Source organism: Limanda limanda, chromosome 2 (genome assembly GCF_963576545.1).
Source record: "Limanda limanda chromosome 2, fLimLim1.1, whole genome shotgun sequence".
Lineage (NCBI taxonomy): Eukaryota > Metazoa > Chordata > Actinopteri > Pleuronectiformes > Pleuronectidae > Limanda > Limanda limanda.
Genome location: NC_083637.1, coordinates 7946559 through 7969677, shown reverse-complemented (window position 1 = coordinate 7969677; position 23119 = coordinate 7946559). Strand labels below are relative to the sequence as shown.

Sequence of the window (23119 nt, the reverse complement as noted above, 5' to 3'; positions counted from 1 at the left end):
CCAAAACCAATGTAGAGTACGTGGGCAGTGACGGTTACGTTGTTTAAAACTGAAGTTCTCTTATCAGGTGTGATCTGAGGAACACGGCTACAACACAATCCGATGGGGCAAACGACATGAGAACATTCCCAGCGTCCCCTCTCCTACTCCTCCGCCGTAACAGATCGTTATTTTGTGTTGATAAGACTGATTCACTACATGTGATTAGATGCACTGGAGCGATCGAACACAGAAGAAAGGATGAATCTTTCATCACTTCAGCAAAATGAGGCAACGGATGATTTAGATGATTTTTCTAGGATCCAGACTCCTTCATGTGAAGTTTTATCTCCTCAGTATTATCTCTCTATGAATTATGTTATCATGACTGAGCACTTTGCTGTTTTAATTCTGCTGCTTGCAATTCGTCATTTGATAAAAGGAACATTCCCAGGATCGCTTTGACACTTTCAGAAATGATGCTCATTCGCTTTCTTGCAAGACAATGAAGGTTAATGAAGATGGAGGACGTGTCTCCATCTCATCGCACTGTACAAAAGTACAAAGGTTTTGAATAAATTTCCCCTTTCAGTGGCCCTTAGTCTGCTTCATGTGAAGAAGATATAAGATGTGCATTAGTCAGATTCTTCTCATCTCACAGCAAGAAAGACAATTTGCATACTTTTCAAAAAAAGTCAAACTATTCCTTAAACAACTCTCTTAGGAACACTTCTTCAAAAATAGATGGATACCACCGTTCTTTATCCATTTGAACAGGTGGAGTCTGTTAATGTTAAACTGCTTTTAAAGCTCACAGCAGTGGGACGGATATTTCCCCTCTGAGCTCCTTGTAGAGAAATGACTCATGTTGGGTCGTCGTCTGTATTTCTGTGCAGTGAAAGCAACTGAATGAAGGTGATCAAGTGAAATTCTGTCCCCGGTGAAATGAATGTATACGATGAACTGTTGCTTGTGAAGCGTACGCGCTCTCTCCAGTATCTGGACGTCACGACACAAGTTAATAAAAACTGTCGATAGTCAAATACTTCTTTTTAGTGTGTGTTTGTTCTTGTTTTTGTTACCTTTTTAAGACCCTTTCCAGGATAAGCACTTAGCAGGACCCGTGTACATAATGGGGACCGGGTAAGAATTAGGCTTAATGTCATTTCTGAGTTCCTGGTTAAGGTTAGTTGTTACTCATGAGTAGGTTATGGATAAAGTTTTGGTTAGGCAATGTCCTAACTAGGGTGGCCATGCAAACTGTGAGTGCCCAACCTGAACACTGGAGGATTGTTAACTGGGGTCATAAGGGACACCGCTTCGACCTTTCAACTCTGACCTTGTTTGTGAGCTGCTGTGTGGGGACCACCGTCCGTCCCCCACTCCCTCCCTTTCCCCTCTGAACCCATTACCCCACTAAATTCCACCAACAATCACACCCACCCACACACACACTGAAACAACAGCAGCCCTCTTATCTGATGGAGCCATACACACGGTCCTGCCGAGATAAAGGCACAATCAAAAGATTAGCAGACCGCATGCCACCGTCTCTGTGTGTGTGTATGACATTTATTCTGAGGTCGTACCAGCTACTGCTCGGTGGACAGTGACACCTGCTGGCTGAATGTTTTAATGCAACAAGTGAAAGCTATAATCAAAGATACAGTGTACTCGGTTCTCTGCTGGTGGAGCTGCTTGTTTCATGTGTGTGTCACAGATTAATGCTTTAAATAGAGAGAAAGTCACTCCACAAATTTCAGGAATATTTGATTTTTGTGAATTATGCTGCAACAAATTTCCACAGACGAGGACATTTGAATGAGTTCCTATCCTGCATTTGTTTTTATTAAATGTAATGTGAAAACACCAAGATGAGAAGATTAGAATTAGGACAAAACAAAACCTGAAGTTGTAACCTTATTATAAAAAATATACTTCAGTTTGCTTTTCCTATCCATCAACTGCGTTAAAACAAATGGTCTATAACGAGGTTAAAATATCACATCATCAGGAGCCTTGACTGATGGATTCATTTACCTTCTTTCATCATCATCCATCTTCAGCTCCTTTGACCCTCTTGTTATAATTTAATGCACTTATGGATTGGCATTAGGAAGGAGGCGATGAAGGAAGCTGAAACTATGAGGGAGGAAACTGGGTCACGACGAGGCCGGGAAATAAAAGAAGCCGTGAAAGCTTCACTCCACGAATGTTTCAGATGTTTCAGAGATTGTGTTCAAACTGTCAGAAGAAAAAACACTTAAATAAACAGTTTCTGAGTAAAGACAAAACTTATCATCTATCAACCGACCAGTTCTGTGTCCCTGTCCCGAAACATGATCCACAGTCTTCATCAATACGTTAAATTTGCTTTAATTTCATTTTTTTAAACATTTATTCCAGGCTGAATGATATCATTACCACAGTTTCGACATGTACATCATTAATATCTTAGTTAAACCATCAGAAAATAAAAACAGCCATAGAAAACATTGTCCGTCACATCTGGATAGAGGTGTGTTTGAAGTCTGGTGAACTCCACACATACACACTTTCTTTCCCCCCCATCGATTCGAGCTGGACCAGGTTAATCCCAGAAATCATCGCACAGGAATTCAAACACAACTTTGATCCAGGTGTGCAGGGAACACTGGAATAGTTTTATTAAAACATTGCAAGACAGAGAGTCATTCACCATTAATAAGAGAGGAAAAACGCTGCTCTTGCCTTTATTCTCCTACAAAACAGCTAGCTATTGTTTTATCTTTAAACTTTGAGTTTTTTTTACAAGACAGAGAGAAATAAAAAAACATGTCGTGATATGAAGTGTTGTAAGAGTTTAAAAACATTATGAAAGGCCATTAATCAGTGACTAGTCCCACAGATCTTAACATCGTTTGCATCGATGGTGCAACAAAAAAAAAAGAAAAAGAAAAACACACTGTAAAATACTAGACCATAGGTAGCATTGTTACCATAACATGGACATTTTCTTTCTAGTAAAATCACACTTGTAAGATTGTCTCGCTAATACGAGAAGTGGTCATTGATTAATCGTAAAATATTAAAATGCTGTACAGGAATGGTGGTTGAGAGGTGGGGGGGGCTCCGCTCGCTCTGCTAACTACGGGGGTTTCTCTGAAATGCAGCTACTACCTACTACATCACCCATAATGCAAATGGTCATTGGTGTGATGTCACAGCTGTGGGAGGGTGGGCGGATACTAAACAGGGCAAAAGCAGGGAAAGATGGGTCTTTTTACGATACTGCAGTGTGTGTAATGTGTGTGCATGTGTGTGTGTGTGTCTGCACGCCATGTATATATATATATATGTGTGGGTGTGTGTGTGTGTGTGTGGTACTGTGTATGTGTGTGTGTGTGTGCAGCGTCTCTATAGAAATGACTCAGGCTAAGATAGACTGACCCTGGCTTGCGGCCAGTCACACACACTGATCACTGTATTTACACAAGGTAACACCGAGATAGAGCAACAGCCAATCACGCTGCAGTGATGTCACACACACACGGGTTCACCACTACAGTTTTGTTTTCGTACACAGAGTTTCAGAGTCGGAGGAAAAACCACTGGCAGTGTTTTTACTTCTCCGTCTCACGATGTCACCTTGAAGAGAATTTGTGCTTGTGGGTAAAAAAATTAAAAAACAAACAAAATAAAATCTTGCGTCTGGTGGCTGAATATCACAAGTCACCGCTTAACAAAATAAAAGCACAGGAATTAAGAAACATAGAATACTACAGTTGGTCACAGTATTACAACCCAAATGTCAGATTATGAATGAACATAAAAAAAACAACACCCACTGTCTTTAATTCTGAAACACTTAGGTAACGTTATTAATCAGGGACGTGTTTTATCAGGGTTCAGGGCACAACTTCCTGTCGGTGAAGATGTAAAGTTGTTGTTTTTTTTTTCATCTTTGTTGTGTTTTCCTGATCACATCCCTGATTTGGAAAAAAAGAACACTGTAGTAAGAAAAACTTTTCCATCCCTTCCTCAGTGCTGATCGTCCTCTGGCTTATTTAGCACCTGGCAAACGTGAGGTAACAATCATCTGTCCATCGCTTCCCGTTTCAAGTGTCTCTCTTCTTCCCTTTTATTTACAGTCACAGAGGAAACGTTCCAGATAGAGTCTGTTTCATCTGGAGGCAGCAGGAGCAGAGGACAGCATCAAGCATCCCTCATATTTATGATATAGTTTTTGGCACAGGTTGAGCCTCCTTCATGTCCTATTTGTCTCTCCCTCCATTTCCCAAGAGCTTCAAAGCGTTTAGTCCTCGACAGGATTCCTGGCTCGTGTTCAAAATATGCATTAACTGACGTGCACGTGAACACGCACGGAGAGAGACACACTTCAGAAGCTCACGATTCAAGTCTTCGTTATTAGACACCAATGTTAAGTTAAAGAGAGAATGTGGATGTGGTGCGAGTTTCTACCTAAACATGGCGTTCTGATTCACTGGAATCCTATTCATACAATGTGTGTGTGTGTGCGTGTGTGTGTGTGTGTGTTTGTGTGTAGGAGAGATACAACGAAACTTTTCCATGATAAACACACAGCACACCACGTTACCAGTAATGATTCATCAGTCTACGTTTCATGGAATCAGGATAAAGCACATGTTTACTATTTACAGCTCTGTACAGTGCGAGTATGTGTTGAAGTGGTGTAGCTTTCTCCACTAGAGGGCAGTGTACAGATCCTAGTGGAGGAGGAGATATCTGGAGAGGCAGAAGAAGAAACAGAGAGAAAGGAGAAGGAGCCAGAGCTGCAGTGGATTGTGGGTAGTGCGGTCTGACCAGCAGTGGTGGACTGAGCAACATGAGATGTGCGTTCACGAGGAAGAGGAGCAGCAGAGATATTGAACTTGTAAGAGGAAGAAGATTGATTGGTTTAGATTTTTTGAATACTTGTTGACCTTTTCTGGGACTTGTGGTTGGTGAGTTCTGACTTGCTGTGTTGTCTGGTGAACCGGTGATGAAGTGAGATTCAGTGGACTTTGAGGAACTGGGGTCCGGTTGCTGCTTGAAGCGATGGGTCCTGTTGGCGGTGAGAACTGGATTCAGGCAGTACTGATGTGGACTGGTATTTAGTGCACTGACGACTGGGGTCGGGCGGCGGGGTGAGGCCGGCTAGCCGGGTCCAGGTGGTCGTTGGGAACGGAGCGTCGGTTCTGGTCCGGTCGGTTGGTGGCCAGGTACTTCGCTCTCATACTAGAGGTGTACTGAAGACATTGGAAGACGGTGAGGAGAGAAAAAAAAAAAAATGGGGAAGAGAGGAGAGAGAGAGAGGATGTGAACGGAGGTGTCGGGGGAAAGCGTGGAGAGACGTGGTGACAGAAACAGGAAAGAGAGACAAACGTGTTGGGAAAGGAAACGACCAGAGGGAGAAATCGAGATAAGAGCAGGAAACAATGAGAAGCGAGAGAGGAAGAGGAGGACAAGGTGGAGGAGGACAAGAAAGACAAGAGGAGGAAAAATGTTGTGGATTACGATCAAGTCGTATTTACACTGAAGAATAAAAAGAAATACTATAGAAAATGCTTTTTAAATCACAGACAGACAGATAGATATATAGATATATAGATAGATAGATAGATAGATAGATAGATAGATAGATAGATAGATAGATAGATAGATAGATAGATAGATAGATAGATAGATAGATAGATAGATAGATAGATAGATAGATAGATAGATAGATAGATAGATAGATAGATAGATATTTGATGTAAACACACACAGGTAGAGCAGGAGTTCTTTGACCAGTCATTTGGACAGCCAGGGGTGTTTGATTACAACAGTCATTCGTTATATCAGAGCTGATTAATTTTGGATGGTGTTAATGTAAAAAATAGCAGATGTCATTTATTGTTTTGGTCAGTGGGTTGTAGTTAGTGCTCTAGTTCTGATGTAGTAGGTTAGCCTGGTATGAGTTAGTGGTCTCTGGTGAGCAGCTGGCTAGTTCCAGCTGGACGTCTCTGCTCTCCAGGTCGCTGCAGGAGAGCGGGAGCGACGGCCCGGCCGATAAAGGCGCCGATGAATCGCTGCCGCCGCTACAGGTTTTTTGACAGTGGAGGTGGGAAACATGTGCTTCCTGTGGCTGTTCAATGGTGAAGGGTGAGGAGTGGGGGGGGGGGGGGGCACAGAAACAGAGGACACACACACCTCGACCAGAGAATGCACACATAATAGACACAGTGTGGGAACAGGGGGGGGGGGGGGGGGGGGGGAGGGGAGGAGGAGGATCTTTTAGAGGTTTGGGCTCGACTTTACTCGGGCGGGGCGGGTGGGGGGGGGGGGGGCTGATCTGTCAAGAAGACTTTCAGATTCATTGCAGATCGTGAGGAGGTTGGCAGGAGATAACTCCTACGAGCCGGGCAGAAGTTGTAAATAACGGTGAGATTGGTTGATTACGGTGATTGGTCGGTCCTCAGTTGATGCACAACACCTTCCACTACAGGCCCAGCGGCACCTGGTCCCGACCAGAATAATCCACGTGTTTACAGTTCAAACGAGGTGCAGTTCAGACACACTAAATATTTTTATAAAGAATGTTTTTTCGAAGTGTGTGTGTTGAGGTTCTCTCAACCCCCCGACCAACAATCTGTTGTTGCGTGATCTGCAAGTCCTCTCACACTTCACTGACGGCCACAGTGAAACCAACCAGACTTTGTACATCAGAAGTAGAGAACAACTTTGTATTGACCCCGACAAATGACACTTATCAAAAGAGTCGAGCTTCTCTTTTGATGCGAGTGCACATCCAACTATCAACAGTCGTCTTTTTGGTTTTTTTTCAACGCTCCAGATAATCCCAGGCTGCCAAAATGACCTTGCGGACGGCGGTCCATGATCCCGCTCTAGTTTGAGCACAGAGGACACTTGCTGTGGTGTAGGGATGGGGGGGGGGGGGACTACCTTCCAATATCCACACTTTGCTACACATCAGAAATAAGACATATTGATCAACACTCAGCTTCCTTCAGTGTCTTATAGAATGATATATTACCCTCTCTGTGGGTTGCTTGTTTTGTTTTCCAGCAGCACTGTGGGTATTGGAAGATAGTGGAGGGAGAGTGTGTTCTAGAAAGTGTGCACTTACAGAGGGTGGAGGGGACTCCCTGCCAATCAGGGGGGTGTTCTCACACCGAGGGTTCTGAAAGTTTGCGTTCTGGCTCCTGCATTATAGAATAAGAGGTTACTGCATGTGGTCACCCTGCCACTGGTGCTCAGTTGTTTCTGTTTCTATGATCTGCTCTTCAGAAAAACTTCATGACCCTCTGACTAATAACTCCCTGACTAATGGCCTCAGTCATAATTACAAGACAGAGGCTGAAGCTTGGTCCCATACGGCCAGCGGGTAAGTAGCCGGGGTTAAACTCCTCGGCCACAGTCCAGCATAGTTAACATTCTTTCTTAATGCACAGGAGAAAAAACATTTAGTCTTCGTGGGACACAGGCTCACTAAGATCCTACTTTTACTTTGTGGAGCATCAAATAAATAAAATATATGAATATATTCAGCTTCAAATGTCCCTTGTAAGCACAATTTAATATAAAACTGAATAACTGCCACATCCCTGATTGATTGATCGATGTTTGGTGTTGTATGTACAGAAGTGCAACCTGATAACGTCATCACACTGTCACATTCACAGTAAGATATTTAGGTAGATGCTTAGAATGTCTGAGAAAATATAGTTTGTTTTCTAATACAGAAATCAGTAGCTCAGATAGTCCAGTTCTTTCTAAGCTCTCAGTGTATTCTAACCATTCTAGCTTCATGCAAACAAACACAAGTCAACACACATTCATTACTGTTCGAGCTGTTTCTGTACTTAGGGACAAAATAAGTGCTTTTGTATTATTTGGTTCATTTATAGCTATTTTCCATGGAATATGATTTCCTAAGATTACATGAATCTGGACCATCGGCAGCTACTGACAGCTGAGTCTGACTGAAGCTACATGTAAAAGAATAAATCCCTCGACAACCCTTCAGTTGTAGGCTTTAGAATAAAATCAGTTCTGTTAAACATATATCTGCCTAACACATGAAAAAACATCATCCTTTGATGGTCTCAAAAGCTTGAAATCTGATCTGAATACAGATCTGAACTGTCAGTTCAAACACCACAGTGTGTTTGATTAGCACACAGCTAGAACAGAAGCAAGCAGTGGCAGACTATCCTCACTATGTGTATGCTTATTTCTCTTCTGTGTGGTTGTGTCGACTCAGAGCAGGCACTTGCAGTCCTGTGGTAACACGTAGCAAGCAAGGTGAAATGATTAACTTGTGCAAATCTGAATTTACTTCTTTAAAATCAGTGTTTAGCCAACATGGTGGACTGACACAGTTCAGCTGGCAGACACAGCAAGCATCTAATGTTCTATTAGCATCAAAGGGAGATCTAGTGAAGGGTTGCAACGCACTGAGTGTCGGGAACATGAATTGCTGACAGTGTGTGACAAAGGACATGCGAGCCATACAGTACAGAAACACTAGCTATTCTAACTTGTCCTATCGCAGGCAGTGGGCGTTGCTTTGCTGCTACTCTGGTTCACAGGGGTCAAGCATCAGCTACCTACGGCAGGCAGTGTATTGATCCTGCTAGCCTCTAGCTAGCGGTGGGTGCTAACTCACATGTATTCAGTGACGGGGGCATTGCTGACAGTGTGGGCTGTAGCGGGCAGGCTAGCTTCGCTACCGTAGCTGGAGCCACAGCTGTAGAGACTGGGCATGTGAACGCGGTACAGGTTATCGTGCACGCCGCCACGTGAGGCGGCCGACTCGTCCTCTCCATCTTCCTCATCCGTCCTTCAATTGGTCGGGGTAAGGGCAGGGCACAAGAGGGCACGATGAACAGGAGGGGGGGAAAGGTAGAGGGGAGGGAGATCCGAGAGAGACAACAGAGTGTAAACAAGTGGTTGAAGAGGAGGTTAGGAGAGGGGGGGGGGTGTTCTTGTACAATGAAGGAGTCTCCTGATGTAAAAGACTGGTTAGGACCATGCCTTCAGCCCCAAAGCAACTGAACAAGAAGAGAAGGAACATGGGCAGCATTCATCTACAACACAGGTCCACAACAAGTACACAAGTGTCTCTAAAGTCACGACACAGCTCAGAGCAGCGCTGTTTTTATTGCTTTGTTTGGTCACATTGCATTAAACTGTAAGAGGACAATAGACTCTTGGATATTCTCAAAGTTCTCTCAGGAACATGCAGTCATTTTCTTCATGCAGTCATCGATAACGCTCCTGGCATTAACTGTCCGTTTCAAATGGTCCAGACAGAGTCAAATTTCGAGAATCCATTTTGTTATTCTATAACTCATGCATCTCTGAGTGCGCCATGGAAATCAAAGCAACAAAAAAAGAAAAAAAACGCCAGGAAAAAAGGAGATAATGTGGCTGGTTTGGGAAAAAACATTTTCAGACATAAAAATGGTCAAAAATGTAAAACGGCCAGCGATGTAACGGAATGAGGTTTCAAATAAGATATGTGCTGATTTGGAAGTTTGATCTCTGGCTACAGAAATGCACCGGCTTCGACAATGTTCGATCAATCACAGATCTCATGAGCACATGTGGACCCTGTCGTGGCCTCCGCTGAGGATTTCTGTCTGTATTTGTCTGTTTGCTAGAAGGATCATGCAAAAACTACTCAACCAATTTCTATTAATATTTGTGGAGGGGCGGAGCTAAGGAATAACTAATTAAATTTGGTGCAGATCCAGGATTTTTTTGGTGGATTTCGCAGAGAATAATTCATGCAAATCAAATACAAATCTATAGTGAATTTAAATGTGGTTTCCTGAGGGGACTGTTGGGCCGAGGCGGAGGTTTGTGCTCTACTGCCTGACGTTTCAGTTAGGACTGTAATTTCTTTGACAGTTTATTCAAACTGTTCACGTTATTGCATAGTCACATCAGGACGGAAATGATTCAAAGAAGTAACGTGAGCTCTATGAATTATAGTTTAGCAGGGGCCTCCTTGTGTTAACAGAGACACAAAGGCAGAGGTGTTGCTACCCTGAGTGGCCACCAGATGGGGGGGTGTTTCCCTCTTTCAAAATGGAGTTACACTGCAAAGCCCATCACAAAGACTCAGCAGCTGCAGCACACTCAGAGTCAGCCGAAATATATCTTAACTCAGGAACATGTGGATTATTGTTTGATACCTGCCGTACGGGAGCATTGCTGGTAACTCACACCCACCAACAAGCAACCAAACAGCACTATTATGTCACAGCTGTGTTTCATAATTCATCCGTCACGTATCGTGTGATGAACAATCTAGAGCTTCTTTGAGCTGTTTTTAACCGCAGGGTTATTTGGTTGTTATTTGGCTGTTTGAAAGGTCCATTTATTTAACTATGGGGTTCAATCGCTTTCCTCAAAATCCAAACATCATTCGCTGAAGCCCAAAAGATTTCCAAATCAGGACAGGGAGAGAGGAGGCAGGGAGGGAACAGAAGGAGGAAGTGGGGGCATAGAAAGAAAAAAATAGGTAGTGATACACAAGCTAACGAAAGAGTGGCGCTCCAAGTTCGAGGCGGGGGGGGGGGGGGAAAACGAGAGAGATGTACAAACATAGAAACAGGTGATGAGCTGGTCTGGCGGTGCCAACGGCAAACAATAAAATAAACAAAACTTGCAGACAAGAGTGGATGGATGCAAAGACAGGCAGGAAGAAGGACGCACTAGCTCAGGAGGCAAACACACTTAGAGGACATGCATGGGCACCAAGTAGATTCTTTGTGGGCCATCAGTTGAATTCGGTAAGACAATTAGAACGTTACACGTTAGCTGTTAGTGCACAGGTTATCTAGAGGGGCTAATTTAGGGGTGTAAATGTGTGCGAGAGAGAGAGAGAGAGACTGTGTGTGTGTGTTACCTCTTGCCGGGCCAGGTATGTGGCACACTGCACACGATGGAGGAGAACATCAGAGCAGTGACAAAGGAGAAGAGAACCAGGTAGATGACACCCTCGACTCCGTCATAACACAGGCCTGTTAATGCCTGAACGTAGTCCTGGAGGAGGGGAGAGGAGTCGGTTGTTATCGAGGATCTGAGGGTTGAGGAGTTCTCTCTTTTAGTAACACAACAAACAGAGTGACTCACCATGTGGAGGCTGCGACAGTCGACCAGAGCCGTCAGCTGGTGAAGACCGACCTCCGTGGAATTCAGCACAGACTGGATTTGCTCGAGACTCCCCTGCACACAAACACACACAAAAAAGACACAACATTTGCAAAAGCACGATGCCTTCGAGTTTTTCAGCTTGTCAGATAAACACGCGTGTGCTGGCACTTTTGTAAATCCCAGTTTCATCACGCTCCCACTAATGCGACGCCACTCATGCGTGGAAAATAAAGACCCACAGATCATTGCACACACAAGCACACGCACCTTGGTGTTGGCATAATCACGTGTTGCTGATCTCAGTAGCTCTGCCACATCATCCTGCATCTCCACCAATGCTTTGTGACTCCCTGACAGCCTCTGCAAAACACACAGAGACACACACGACACACGAGTTTATCTTTGGCTCATTATGAAGCAACAATGACACCGATATATTCTGTATTCTGACAACAACAGTTACCTGCTGGAAGGGATTAATTTGGCCAGGACTGCACCTCAGGTAATACTGCAGGATATCTGGGAATACACCGATAAATACATATCAACTGACAAATAAAACATAACAGTTTTTATAGCGGTACGACACAGGCATGGGTGTGTTCGGATGTGTGTTACAGAGGCAACATCTGTGCTGTACAGCCGGCAGATAGAGCGGAAACAACCGACAGACAATAGCACTCATTAGGTGAGTGCAGTGCAGAGAGGGAATTGAAGGAGGGAGATGAAGAAAGGAAGCAATTGAGAAGCAAAGAGGGATATAAAAGGATGAAGATGGAGGACAAATCAGATAATGAGCTAAAGTGAAAAAGCAAGACTGTGCTCTGATTCTTTTTTTGCATTTGGGACGAGCAGGAGGAAGAGCGAGTGGAGGAAGAGGAGTGTGCAGAGCTGCAGATGCACTGCAGTCAGCAGAGAGAGAGAGAGAGAGAGAGAGAGAGCTACTAGATTCCAGAGTGTCAATCAAACACAATCCCCTTGGATACACTCATACATTCAGACACACAAACACACTTGTTTCTTAAAATAGAAACATCTCCGGGTGAGATTTGACTGTCAGTGTGGAAGCTGTGGAGTCTATTCTGTATATATCTGCTTATTTGTCATCTGTACATGAACAGTCCATTGACCAGTCTCACCAGTATCACTTGAATTGAAAATACTATTCATGGTTTGCAGGGTTCAAGATAAAAATTAAAAAATCGTTTTTCACATGAAATAATGATTGTTTTGTATCTTCAGACAATTAAAAAAAAAATTTGAAGGGGAGAAAATTAACATTTGGCTGCTGTGCACAACAAAAACAGATTTATTGTTTATTTTTTTGTTTTTTATTATTTTATTACTGCATACCTTGGTTGATGACAGCGTTTTCCTTGGTTACCCTGGTGATGTAGGTATCGGGGGAAGCGCAGAAGTCGCTGGCTGACTGTAAGAGGGTAAGCACACATGACACATCAGGCTACAGTAACATCCTCCTGGAACACACCCGCTCGAGCCGTGGGCAGAGATTACATCACTGCAGAGGCAGCGAGCTCGGCGATGTTGCCATGGTTACACTTACAGCAGCGACAGCCAGTTCCATGCCGAGAGACCCCCAGCTGATGATCAGAGTCAGAACCCCCAGCAGACACACTCTGAGGGACAAAACAAATACGGATTTTTAAGGTCAAGATTTGGTTTAACAATGTGTCGTCATCACGCAGCGTTTGAGGTACGACGTGAAGTGAACGTACCCGATGAGAGTTCCTCTGGAGTTACGAATCAAGCCGAAGAGCACCAGGAGACAGATGAGAACATCAAACAGCAGCAGGCCCAGGTATCCCATCCACCTGGACATAAAGACCACAGTGTCTTTACACATCAGGACATCTCATATCCCAGGGTCACAGTCAGGTCACTAGTTTCATGGCTGTTAAATGTTTTGGACTCCGAATCGCAAGATTATAAAGCAACAGTTTTCCATTAGTTAATTCCCTGGGACTTGTACTGTTTCAGCTTTTAAAACCAGGGTTGTTGACAGCTTAAAAGTATTGTGGTTGTTTTTAATGGTTTAAACATGCACTCTGAAGCCAAGCTGAAAGAATCTCTCAAGGCTGCTGAGATCCTTGAAACACGAACCATAACTTGTACGTACTAACCTGTAAAAGTCAAAAGCCTCAGTCTTGCGGGCCAAGTCCTCCAGTGACACATCGGTGTTGGACCAGAAGGGAACGTCCACCATCAGCCTCACCAGCTCATCCAGCTGGCCCTGCAGCTTCTGGACGATGGACACGTAGTCGGTCTGGTCCTGGAAGGCCGTCTCCAACTGGACCAGGTTCTCCTCCACGGTCTGGTTTAAGGCTAGGGCGCTGTCAGACACCTGGAGTCAGACAAACACCAACAGAAGCTGCCATCAGTCCTATTGTTTTTACCATTTTCTGGTTAGTTTGTGATTGGTTTTGAGGATTTTTTTAGAAGTGAAACAACACAGTGGACAACTCACCAGCTTCTCCACCCCCGACACAGTGCGGTTGGCGTGACGGAGGGAGTACGCCAAACGATTGGCTCCATCGCTCGACTCTCCATTCCCGTAGAAGCCCACGGCGATGCCAGCGCTGGGAGGCAGAGAACAGCGAGTGTTAGCACAATGACTTATTCAAGCATCCGATGGCCTAAAAAAAAATCACCAATATGGGAGAATAATGTCTCAAGACACGTAATGTTTGGTTATCGAGTGCAGTTCTTATGATAACCAGCAACAGGCAGCACTGAGCTCTTCATATGTTGATTTGGTGTCACTACTGGGCCCCAGGCAAGTATGGGACTCCCAGGGATGCTTTTTTTCCCTCTCCAATGCCCCCCCTCTCCCACCACACACACACACACACAGTCAACACCATAATTGGGTCACCAGACCGAACATAATATGGTCCTTCTGTGGCTCTCGCCCGACATACACACGGCACATGCTACAGTATGTAAGTTAGGTGGCCCCAATTTCCTCTCTTCCTTGTTCTCCTTCACCATGTTCTTCCTGCGTGTTACCGCACCACCGACCCGACACCACCGCTGCAGAAACCTTTTTTTTTACACTCTTTTGTCTCATCTCACCCTTTATTTCCCTGCATTCCCCTCCCCACTGTGTTTTTATTTTCTCGCTCACCCTGTAAAGCTCTTGTAGCCCCCTCCCTTCCCTTTGTGTACTGTATGTGTGTGTGTGTGTGTGTGTGTTTCCACTTTGCATTTATGATGTCCGTCCCCAGACAAACACCAGACAGTAGTGCAGCGGGACGTTTATGGCCATTGTTAGAGCAATTCATTCTAGCCCATTAGATCTTGAGTAGCCCTGGTTTGAGTGGCCCCATGTTACACACAATAGCCTGTGTGAGTGTGTGTAAACATACATTGTGTAGTGTGTTTGAGTGCTGTTTGATGGACTATGTGCATACATCTTACATAAGACAACAAAAAGAGAGAAACGGGCTTGACGAGAGAAAGAGAATATATAGGAATATAATCGTGAAGGCTTTGTACATTGATCTAAATATATTTTTCAAACCATCCTTGTCTCCCTCCTCTCCTGTTTACTCATCATCCTCTTCTCTTCAACCACCTCTTCCCTCTTCCACTCCTGTCACCTCCTCTTCCCTGTATCCCTCCTCTCTCCACGAGTTTCATCTCACTGATTTAATGCCGCTCCAATCCAGGGATATCATGACTTGGATCACCAACAGCTTAGAGTGTGAGGAATAAACACGGGACTGTAGAACAAGGCCAAGGTTCAGAAGTCAATAGATAAGGACCAGCTTGAGACTGATAGGACAAATCCCCCCCGCGTACAATATGACATTATTTTTCTTTTTAAGAGACAGTGACCTTTTTTAAATTGATGTTAACTCTGATAGAGAGCCTCTGCTTCGGTCCATCTTTAACTGAAACGGACAAACAACATGAACCTTAATGGCCAAACCGAAACGCACTCGGCTGGAGCTCAATCGATGGGATGTTGAAATGTTGTATTCAGTCAAAATTGGGTTCATGGTGAGTTCAAATCCGACAGATTCACCCGTATTTGAGGGACTAGGAGAGAGGATACACGTCATGTCTATAACCATGTTTAAGAAAATCGCCTGGAAATCCGTTCTGAAGCTTGTGAGTAATCCTGCTGACAGAGGCAGACAACGATGAAAACATCTCCTCCTTGGCAGAGGTGCAGGCAACTGACATTCCTTATGCAATACCAATAGTGCAAACCTGCTCATCCATGTAAACATGACACAGCGTACAGACACTTGATCCTACTGACTGGTAATTAACTGACTATTAGGGTCCTCAGAGAGATCTAACCTCCACCAAGGCCAAATCCCAATCTCTCCATCCCCAATTTGACAGGTTTTTCCTTAAATCATGCCACCACCATCCCAGACTTTCATGACTGAGGTAATAAACGTATCCAAATCAGTATTTGGTTGATGTATTGGTAGCTTTTAATATGAGTAATGTAACAATCTGTTTTGATTATCAGAAAGAGTTCCTCCTGCTTATCAATTTTTTCGAAAATAGAGAAGAAATGACTCAAACAATCAACTGATTATTCCTTTCAGCACAACAATAATACAGCAGTAAACAACCTAATACAGAGAAACCGCTTCTATCCAGACACACTGCACCTGCACACCAGTGGAGGAAGTCCACATGTAGCTGGTGCTGTGCCAAAAATAAAACATGATGTCATATTAAATTGTGAACAAAGAGCATGCACGCAGGCACACACAGAAATATGGGCCTGCGTACTCAGATCCATATCAAATATTCAAAAAGAAATATTACAGCTCATCATGAAATATTAAAACCTACAAAAAACCCTCTTTGGCACAGAGTCACGCGAACACACAGACACACACACACACACACACACACACACACACACACAGACACACACACACACACCAGCAGACATAGCTCCCCCTGACTGTATAATTCATTTCTCGTCTCTGCATCAAATCTGCTTCTGTCTCCATGGCAACCTTTCTAGGCCAGGAAGACGGCCAGAGACAGAGAGAAATAATATGGTAAAAAGAATAAAAATGGAGGTGATAAAAGGGGAAGCGAGCAAGGGGAAGTGACAGAGGACAAGAGGAAGTGCAAAAAGAGGTGAGAGAGTAAATGAAAGAGGAATGTGTAGTTTGTTAGCGTGTGCAGTTTTGAGTGAAGGGGAGCAGAGTCCACACAGCTCACTGCCTGTGGTCAGAATACACTCCTCTCGGCTGGGGCACCGGGGGTCACAGACCTCAAACTGTACCGGACACACACACACACACACACATACACACAACCTTCAGAGTCGGACAAACACTAACAGTTCAACCACCTGGCTGGATCCCTGTCTCCCCACGTGGGTTTTCAGGCTGTAACAACAGAGTGGACGGGATTGGTGCAATCTACAGGGATAACGCACACATGGCCGCTGTGGAGAGTGGGAAACTTTTTCTCCATTATCTATACCGCTTATCCTCTGAGGGGTTGCGGGGGGGGGAGGGCCAGAGCCAATCACAGCTGACATTTGGCCAGAGGCGGGGTTCACACTGGGACAAATGTGCATCTGCAAAATGTCTAACTTTGTAGGAGGAGAGAATTGTTTTCGTGTTCGATTGGAAACAAGGTTTATGTTTCATAATAAAGGGTTTATGGATTTTAAAATATTTCATTAGGTTGCCTTTCTGCCTTGCTCTCTTTATTCTCACAGTTAAATTTCTGCAAAATAAAAATGTGAATCTATGTTCTTCCATAAACTAGAGGGTGTGACAAGATATATCAAGATAAATCTATTATGTATCATACGATCTTCATGAATCAATTCTTTAATCAGTGGCTGGTGATATAGAAGAGCTGACACACTGAGAGTGGCTCCTGTCTTTACCCTGTCTGTTTACCTGGGACATATGCCGTTACATGTAGATCTCTGAACTCTCTGCTGTTTTTGATTTCTTTGGTTTGCTGGTGGAGTGGAAACATGGATTTGTGTAAAACAGTAAAACGAATGCTTTATAAGCGGTAGAGGAAGCAGACACAGGCACTGTACCATGACATCAAAGCTGCTTCCATCAGCCTTTATCTCTTTCTCTCTTTTTGACATGACATCCTTTCATCCTCACCCAACTGTAAAAAGTTATTGCTTTCATACCGACATTTATTTTGCATTTCTGGCAACCTCTATGTTTTTTCATGTGTGCAAATTGAAAATGTCCATAAAACTAGTGGAATGAAAGATAACTTTGCATTCAAGGACAGTTACAGCAGCGTGAGTGCATGTTGTGTTAGTCTGGGTAACTTGTGACTCAGACTTAGTGAGATGTACAGCTGTTCACCAACAGGCTGTGGTATGCAGAGCTTTAGCACCTGGCACTAACATGCGTCTTGTGTGATCTGATCCCAAGTTGACAACACCAAGTAAGGCGTTTCCCTCATGGCATTAGGATGCTTCTGGGGAGACCACTTGTCATCTGATCTCAGGTTACATCCACAATGTGTGTTAGTTGTAAAATGACTTTCAAGCTCCGAAAACAAAGATTTTAGCAAATGCTGCCAGCTATGTTTTAGTTTGTTTCTCCAGGGTTGTGTTTTAGCTACATTCGCACTTATATGTTTTTAATTTAAAGTGGCATTTTAAAACAAAATAGTAGTCTACATGCGCGTTAAAGCTCTGTATTAACAGGAAGGAGATTGACTATTTGCTGTTAGTTGCTTAGAAGCAGAAAATACTAAGAACAAGCAATGGAGAAAATGCAGGGATGTATTTTCTTGGACCTACAACAAGGTGGAACTGTGACTGACAGTAAGTGTTAGCCATACTTTGTATTTTCCACTAGTCCAGTTGAGACTGAGGAAACCCAATGATGTGGATGTGGGATTCTGCTTCATCATTTCCAAAAGTCTCCATTTTAGGGGCTCACAAACTCCGGAGAGATGTGGATTATATGTCTAAACTTAGCAAACATGAAGTTTAATAAAGCTGAAACATATTAGTGTGGATGTAGTCTGTGTATGGACGTGCTGCGACTTTTGTAAAGGATGAAGCAGACTTATAAGATGCACTGATAAGACCGGGACATTCAGGAAGTGAACGTGGGTGTCCTGCTCTTATCAGTCGTGATTCATCCTTTCCCATGAATCATCTCGCACTTATCACATGACTAATTTTCAACTGTAAAAGTGTTTTTCTTGTGGGAATAACCTCTCACCTGCAGACAAGTGTGGCGATGATGACGCACCAGGCCGTGCAGCAGCAGTCAGCGCTCGGCTGCTGCTGCGAGTGGGAATGGGAGTGAGAGGATTCATCACTCTTGCGTCTCCGGCAGCAGAGCCAGAAAGAGTAGAACAGGAGAAAGAGGAGGTCCAGGCCCAAACACAGCAAGGCCACGGCGCCGAGCAGCAAGACGGACTAAGGAGAAGAGGAAGGAAGAGGAGAACAATTAGTGGCCATAAAAAATTCATGATTTCATACAAATATGTCAACATCGGTACTGTATCGTGTTCGTATCGCAGGAGAAGGGAGCAAATTTCGGGAAATGGGTTAGAGACGCAGGAAGCAAATTAACTGATATGAGCAGAAACCAGATACATTCGAGACAGCACGTGATCTGGTTTCTCCTGTGAAGACAGACGCACCCTGATAAACAAACTGCGCCGCTCGCTCCAGCTATTTGAGGATAAAGAACAGTGGCTCTTAAATGGGCGTTTGATGGATACCATGAAACAGACATTTGCATACCATCAAACGGGCGCACACCTCCACAGAGTGAGCGGAAGCGATGTTGACGGGGAGCCGTGTGCGCGAGAGACCCGCCACACAGATCACATACCCTCAGAAGGCTTTGAAGTGCAAAAGGAGGAAGGGGTGGTGGGAGCAGATAGATGGAGCAGAGAGGGGGGGTATACATTTGGAACAAAAACAGAGATGGGCTAGAGAGACAGAAAAGAAAGAAGATGACTGAACAGAGCCGGGGAGGAAATGGATAAAGACAGAGATGAGGGATGTTATAGAGATTTGCCAGGAACTGATGAGATCTTTTTTTTTAATCACACAAACTGTGATGTTGGTTTTTCCTTTCCCCCTCGGGAGTTCTCTGGAGAAGTCATTGTGCTGCAGGACCATGCAGAGACAAAGGAGCACGCTTCTGCTGAAAACTGAATCTCTGCCCGCTCCACCACTTCACACAAAAGAATCCCGCTGCAGTTCTGCTTGCTCAGAAACAACAACATTGTGATTCTTCTGCGGATGATAACACGGTCTGAATCCTCCTCGGATCCAACGAGATCCTCACACACACTTCCTGGATTCCCAGACTTTCTAAACTGCTGATGTTTCTACTGACCTCATTCTTTCCTCACTGCCAGCCAGCAATTTCTTCACCCTGCAGCCATGTATGCACCTCTACTGTATATATGCACATGTATTGTACGAGTATATAAACACTCATATATTGTTTAATATGTGTGCCAAAGCTTCAACTGTTGCCAAAGACGGACTCTTGTACAGACAGCACAAAAAACATGACTCCAGTCACGGCATTAACCAGCCCGAGGCATAAAGAACTGAGCTGAACTGGTCCTAACCTGCGGCCAAAGCTCTGCTTAAGTAGACATTTATTACAAATTGATGGGTTTTACAAGCCAGAACAGTTGGAAACCCCTGGTTGGGGTTTTAAAGTGTTTCCCTGTGTCCCTGTTTTCTCCAGGTTCCTCCCACAGTCCACAGACATGCAGATTAGAGTGAGATTGATTGGAGACGTGAAATTGGCCACAGGTGTTAGGGTCTCTGTACGTCAGCCCTGCGATACGCTGGCCTCTCGCCCTGTCAGCTGGGACTGGTGCCAGATCCCTCCCACACACAACCCTCAAAGGACAAGCTATAGATACAGTACTGACCATAGACATATATAAAGCTAGATGTCTCGTTCGACGGAGCCGGACGTCACCACATGGCGGCCATCTTGCTACGGGGCAGCTCGCTCAGCCATAACATTGTGTTGGTAGTGGTAAATAACCATAACTTGCTCAATTTTCAACCGCTTTTGAAACGGTCTGGTTTGTTATAAACGTCAGAGATGTAGATATGACACTGCATACTTATGAATAATTATGTTATTTTCTAAAAAAAAAAAAAAATGTATGCAATGTCATAACTACATCTCTGACGTTTATAACAAACCAGACCGTTTCAAAATCGGTTGAAAATTGAGCAAGTTATGGTTATTTAAAAAGTAAGTACCACTACAACACAATATTAGGGGTGAGCGGGTTGCCCCCTAGCAAGATGGCCGCCATGTGGTGACATCCGGCTCCGTTGGCCGGTAACGCAGACGAGACATCTGGCCTTTATATATGTCTATGGTACTGACCATCTTTATTTTGGCTGCTAACATGCTAACTGTGACATTAGGGTCTCACCACAACAGCCAGAGACAAACCATTCACTACATAAATCTTAATGCCTTAAGTTCCAGCAGTTTTCTCTACTAAACTCATCTCAACACCATAAAAATGTTGATTTTACATCAAACTCTGTACATTATTTACTGACATATGAATACGTGGAAACAGTATGTCTTGCAATGTGGAGGAAAGATATAAGAAAGCCATTTGCTCCTGAATCCACACTACGTTTGATGGCTTCTTCCTCCCCTGGCCCGTGCCTGATTTTTGCTCAGCACTTGTTTGTGTAATCCTGCTGATAAAACAAACAAAACAACAGAGCTGGGTGAAAAGATAATCTGCCTGGCCGAGGTAACAATGCCGCCTAATAAGGTCAACATTAAGTGTGTCAGATGAATAACCGGGCCAACAAAGGCTAATGTATCAAAGCTGGAGGGCTTCATCCAATCCAGTAAAGCCAGTGGGTTAGTAAACTAGACCAGTACAGCAGATATGATACAACATATGATAGGATGTGAACTGCAGTGGTGTAATATGACATCTGAAGGGTGAGAATAGCTTTAATTAAAGGACTCCAAAGCACGAGCCTCAGACCAAACTCAAACCATCAATACCATATCTACCGAGGTTTCTACGAGTCTACAGCTGGGAGATATGAATTATTACATTCTACGTAAAGTAATTACAATGTTAGTTTGATTATTACAAACTTAATTATGGCCCTGGACCACGACAGCTTGAGATGTATCAGTAATTCTGTGAATTTATGTGTCAAGTCAAGTGATTCTGTTATTTACACATGATTACTTTCTTGTGGGAGAGCAGTTGGTATAAGCTCGGCCTGAGCCAGAGGAAATCACTTGATTGCTTTTCCCCTGACTGCTTTTTCTCCAACAGGTTAAAGAAGACAAGTGGAGGAGTGGAGGATGGGAGGAGTGGAGGAGTGGAGGAGTGGAGGATGGGAGGAGTGGATCCTGGTGGCAGAGGAGGGGGAGATAAGCCCTGCAGATTCCTCCTCTCTGGCATTATCCTCCTCTATTATTATCTATAAAGCTTAGCTAGTGACAGGGACGTTATTCTGAGGTAGCGTTGCACTGTGCTCCTCTAATGCATTGTTTGATCTCTGGTGACTTTAGACCATATAGAACAAAATGCATTAGGCTTTGCAGAATGATAAAGAAAAGCTCATGCTACGGGATATAAGGATGGATGTTTTCATGGCATCCATTAAAAAGCACGCGACAGGAATGACAAAGGGATAAAACACACATAGTGAGATAGAGAGGAAGTAGAGGAGTAAAACAAAGTGTGGTGTTTTATTTTGAATTAAACTATAGAGCTGATAAAATAATCAATCAACAAAACTTGGCAATTATTTAAAAACTGATTAAGCCACACAACTGGATTCGCTCATCTATTTTTATGATATTCACGCGACAAAAATAATCAATCTGAATACGTAACCAAGGGATATAATAAAATCAGATAATTTCACAAATTTTATGCATAGAAAATAATCAGAAACAATGAAAATTATTTTTAGTTGTAAACCTATTGGAAATGTTTTAGTCAATTAATCGAAAACTTTTTTTTAACTATTGGAATAATTGTTTGGTTTAACAAAATGTCAAAATCCCAATACCCAGAAGTACACAGTTTGCAATCATCTAAAACAAAGGCATTAGTGAAAAGCAGAACTTTTTAATAAAGAAGTCATTGACTAAAAAGAAAAAGAGTTTGCATGGGGTAAGTTAAATTGACTGAAAGGCCATCCAGCCAATCACAGCCAAGGTCACTCACTGGATAACTGATATGAATCAGCTCACTTACTACTTGTAAAAATGCCATAATGTAATAAAATGAAAATAATAAGCTTCTCGTCCTCATGATTGCTGTGTACGGCTTGTTTCTGTTATGAAGGTGAAAATGTTAAATATTTACATTATAGAAAAACAATATACTGTAAATATCCTCTTGCCATTTATCATGGATGAAATTTAAAAACAACAGACTTTAAGGTTTTTAAAGGTCTATTGCTTATTACTATGGTATGTAAGTGCTGGTTAATACAGTTTGTTTGAGTGAGGGGCACAGGGCTACAATGTAAATATGTAACTCTATCATTTGAACACAGTGGTGAAGATCATTTAGTCTCAGCGTGTTTTGGAGACTGAAATGAGGCCAAACACAGGGGGCTGCTCATGTTCCAACCTCAGATCCCCCCCCCACACGCTTCAAACCGCGGCTGTGACCCTGACGACGGCCGCAAGATTAACTGTCAGGCCGACAAACCATCAGAGCAGATTAAGTGTGGATCAATTAGCTACTAATAAGCATGGTGAGCTTGGTTGTGCATGTGTGTGTGTGTTCTGTACTTAGATGTAAGTCTGTGTGTGTGTGTGTGTGTTGCGTGCGCACACATCTACGCTACTAGAGATCAGCTTGCAGGCAGGAGGGGGGGCTAAACATTAAACACCCAGGCACAGTGATCTACTTTCCATTTGTCCGTGTTAGTGTGTGTATGTGCACGCCTGTGACTGTGTGTGTGTGTGTT

General features: G+C 43.6%; 1 protein-coding gene across 2 annotated transcripts in view; it reads right to left on the bottom strand.

The window, feature by feature from the left end:
* Positions 1 to 2339: 2339 nt before the first annotated feature.
* The window catches only part of ttyh3b (tweety family member 3b), a 26533-nt gene continuing 5753 nt past the window's right edge, over positions 2340 to 23119 (bottom strand). Inside the window, exons 3-15 of one of the 2 annotated variants that reach the window (XM_061083875.1) lie at positions 18372 to 18571; positions 13634 to 13745; positions 13290 to 13510; positions 12885 to 12980; positions 12713 to 12785; positions 12502 to 12577; positions 11612 to 11667; positions 11416 to 11508; positions 11128 to 11220; positions 10901 to 11037; positions 8651 to 8824; positions 7109 to 7184; positions 2340 to 5228 (exon numbers count right to left, since the gene is read on the bottom strand). In XM_061083875.1, coding sequence (XP_060939858.1) covers positions 5094 to 5228; positions 7109 to 7184; positions 8651 to 8824; positions 10901 to 11037; positions 11128 to 11220; positions 11416 to 11508; positions 11612 to 11667; positions 12502 to 12577; positions 12713 to 12785; positions 12885 to 12980; positions 13290 to 13510; positions 13634 to 13745; positions 18372 to 18571 — 1542 coding nt within the window. In that variant the 3' untranslated portion in view covers positions 2340 to 5093. The remainder of the gene's footprint in view (positions 5229 to 7108; positions 7185 to 8650; positions 8825 to 10900; positions 11038 to 11127; positions 11221 to 11415; positions 11509 to 11611; positions 11668 to 12501; positions 12578 to 12712; positions 12786 to 12884; positions 12981 to 13289; positions 13511 to 13633; positions 13746 to 18371; positions 18572 to 23119) is intronic. The other variant, XM_061083884.1, reaches the window with a different exon arrangement.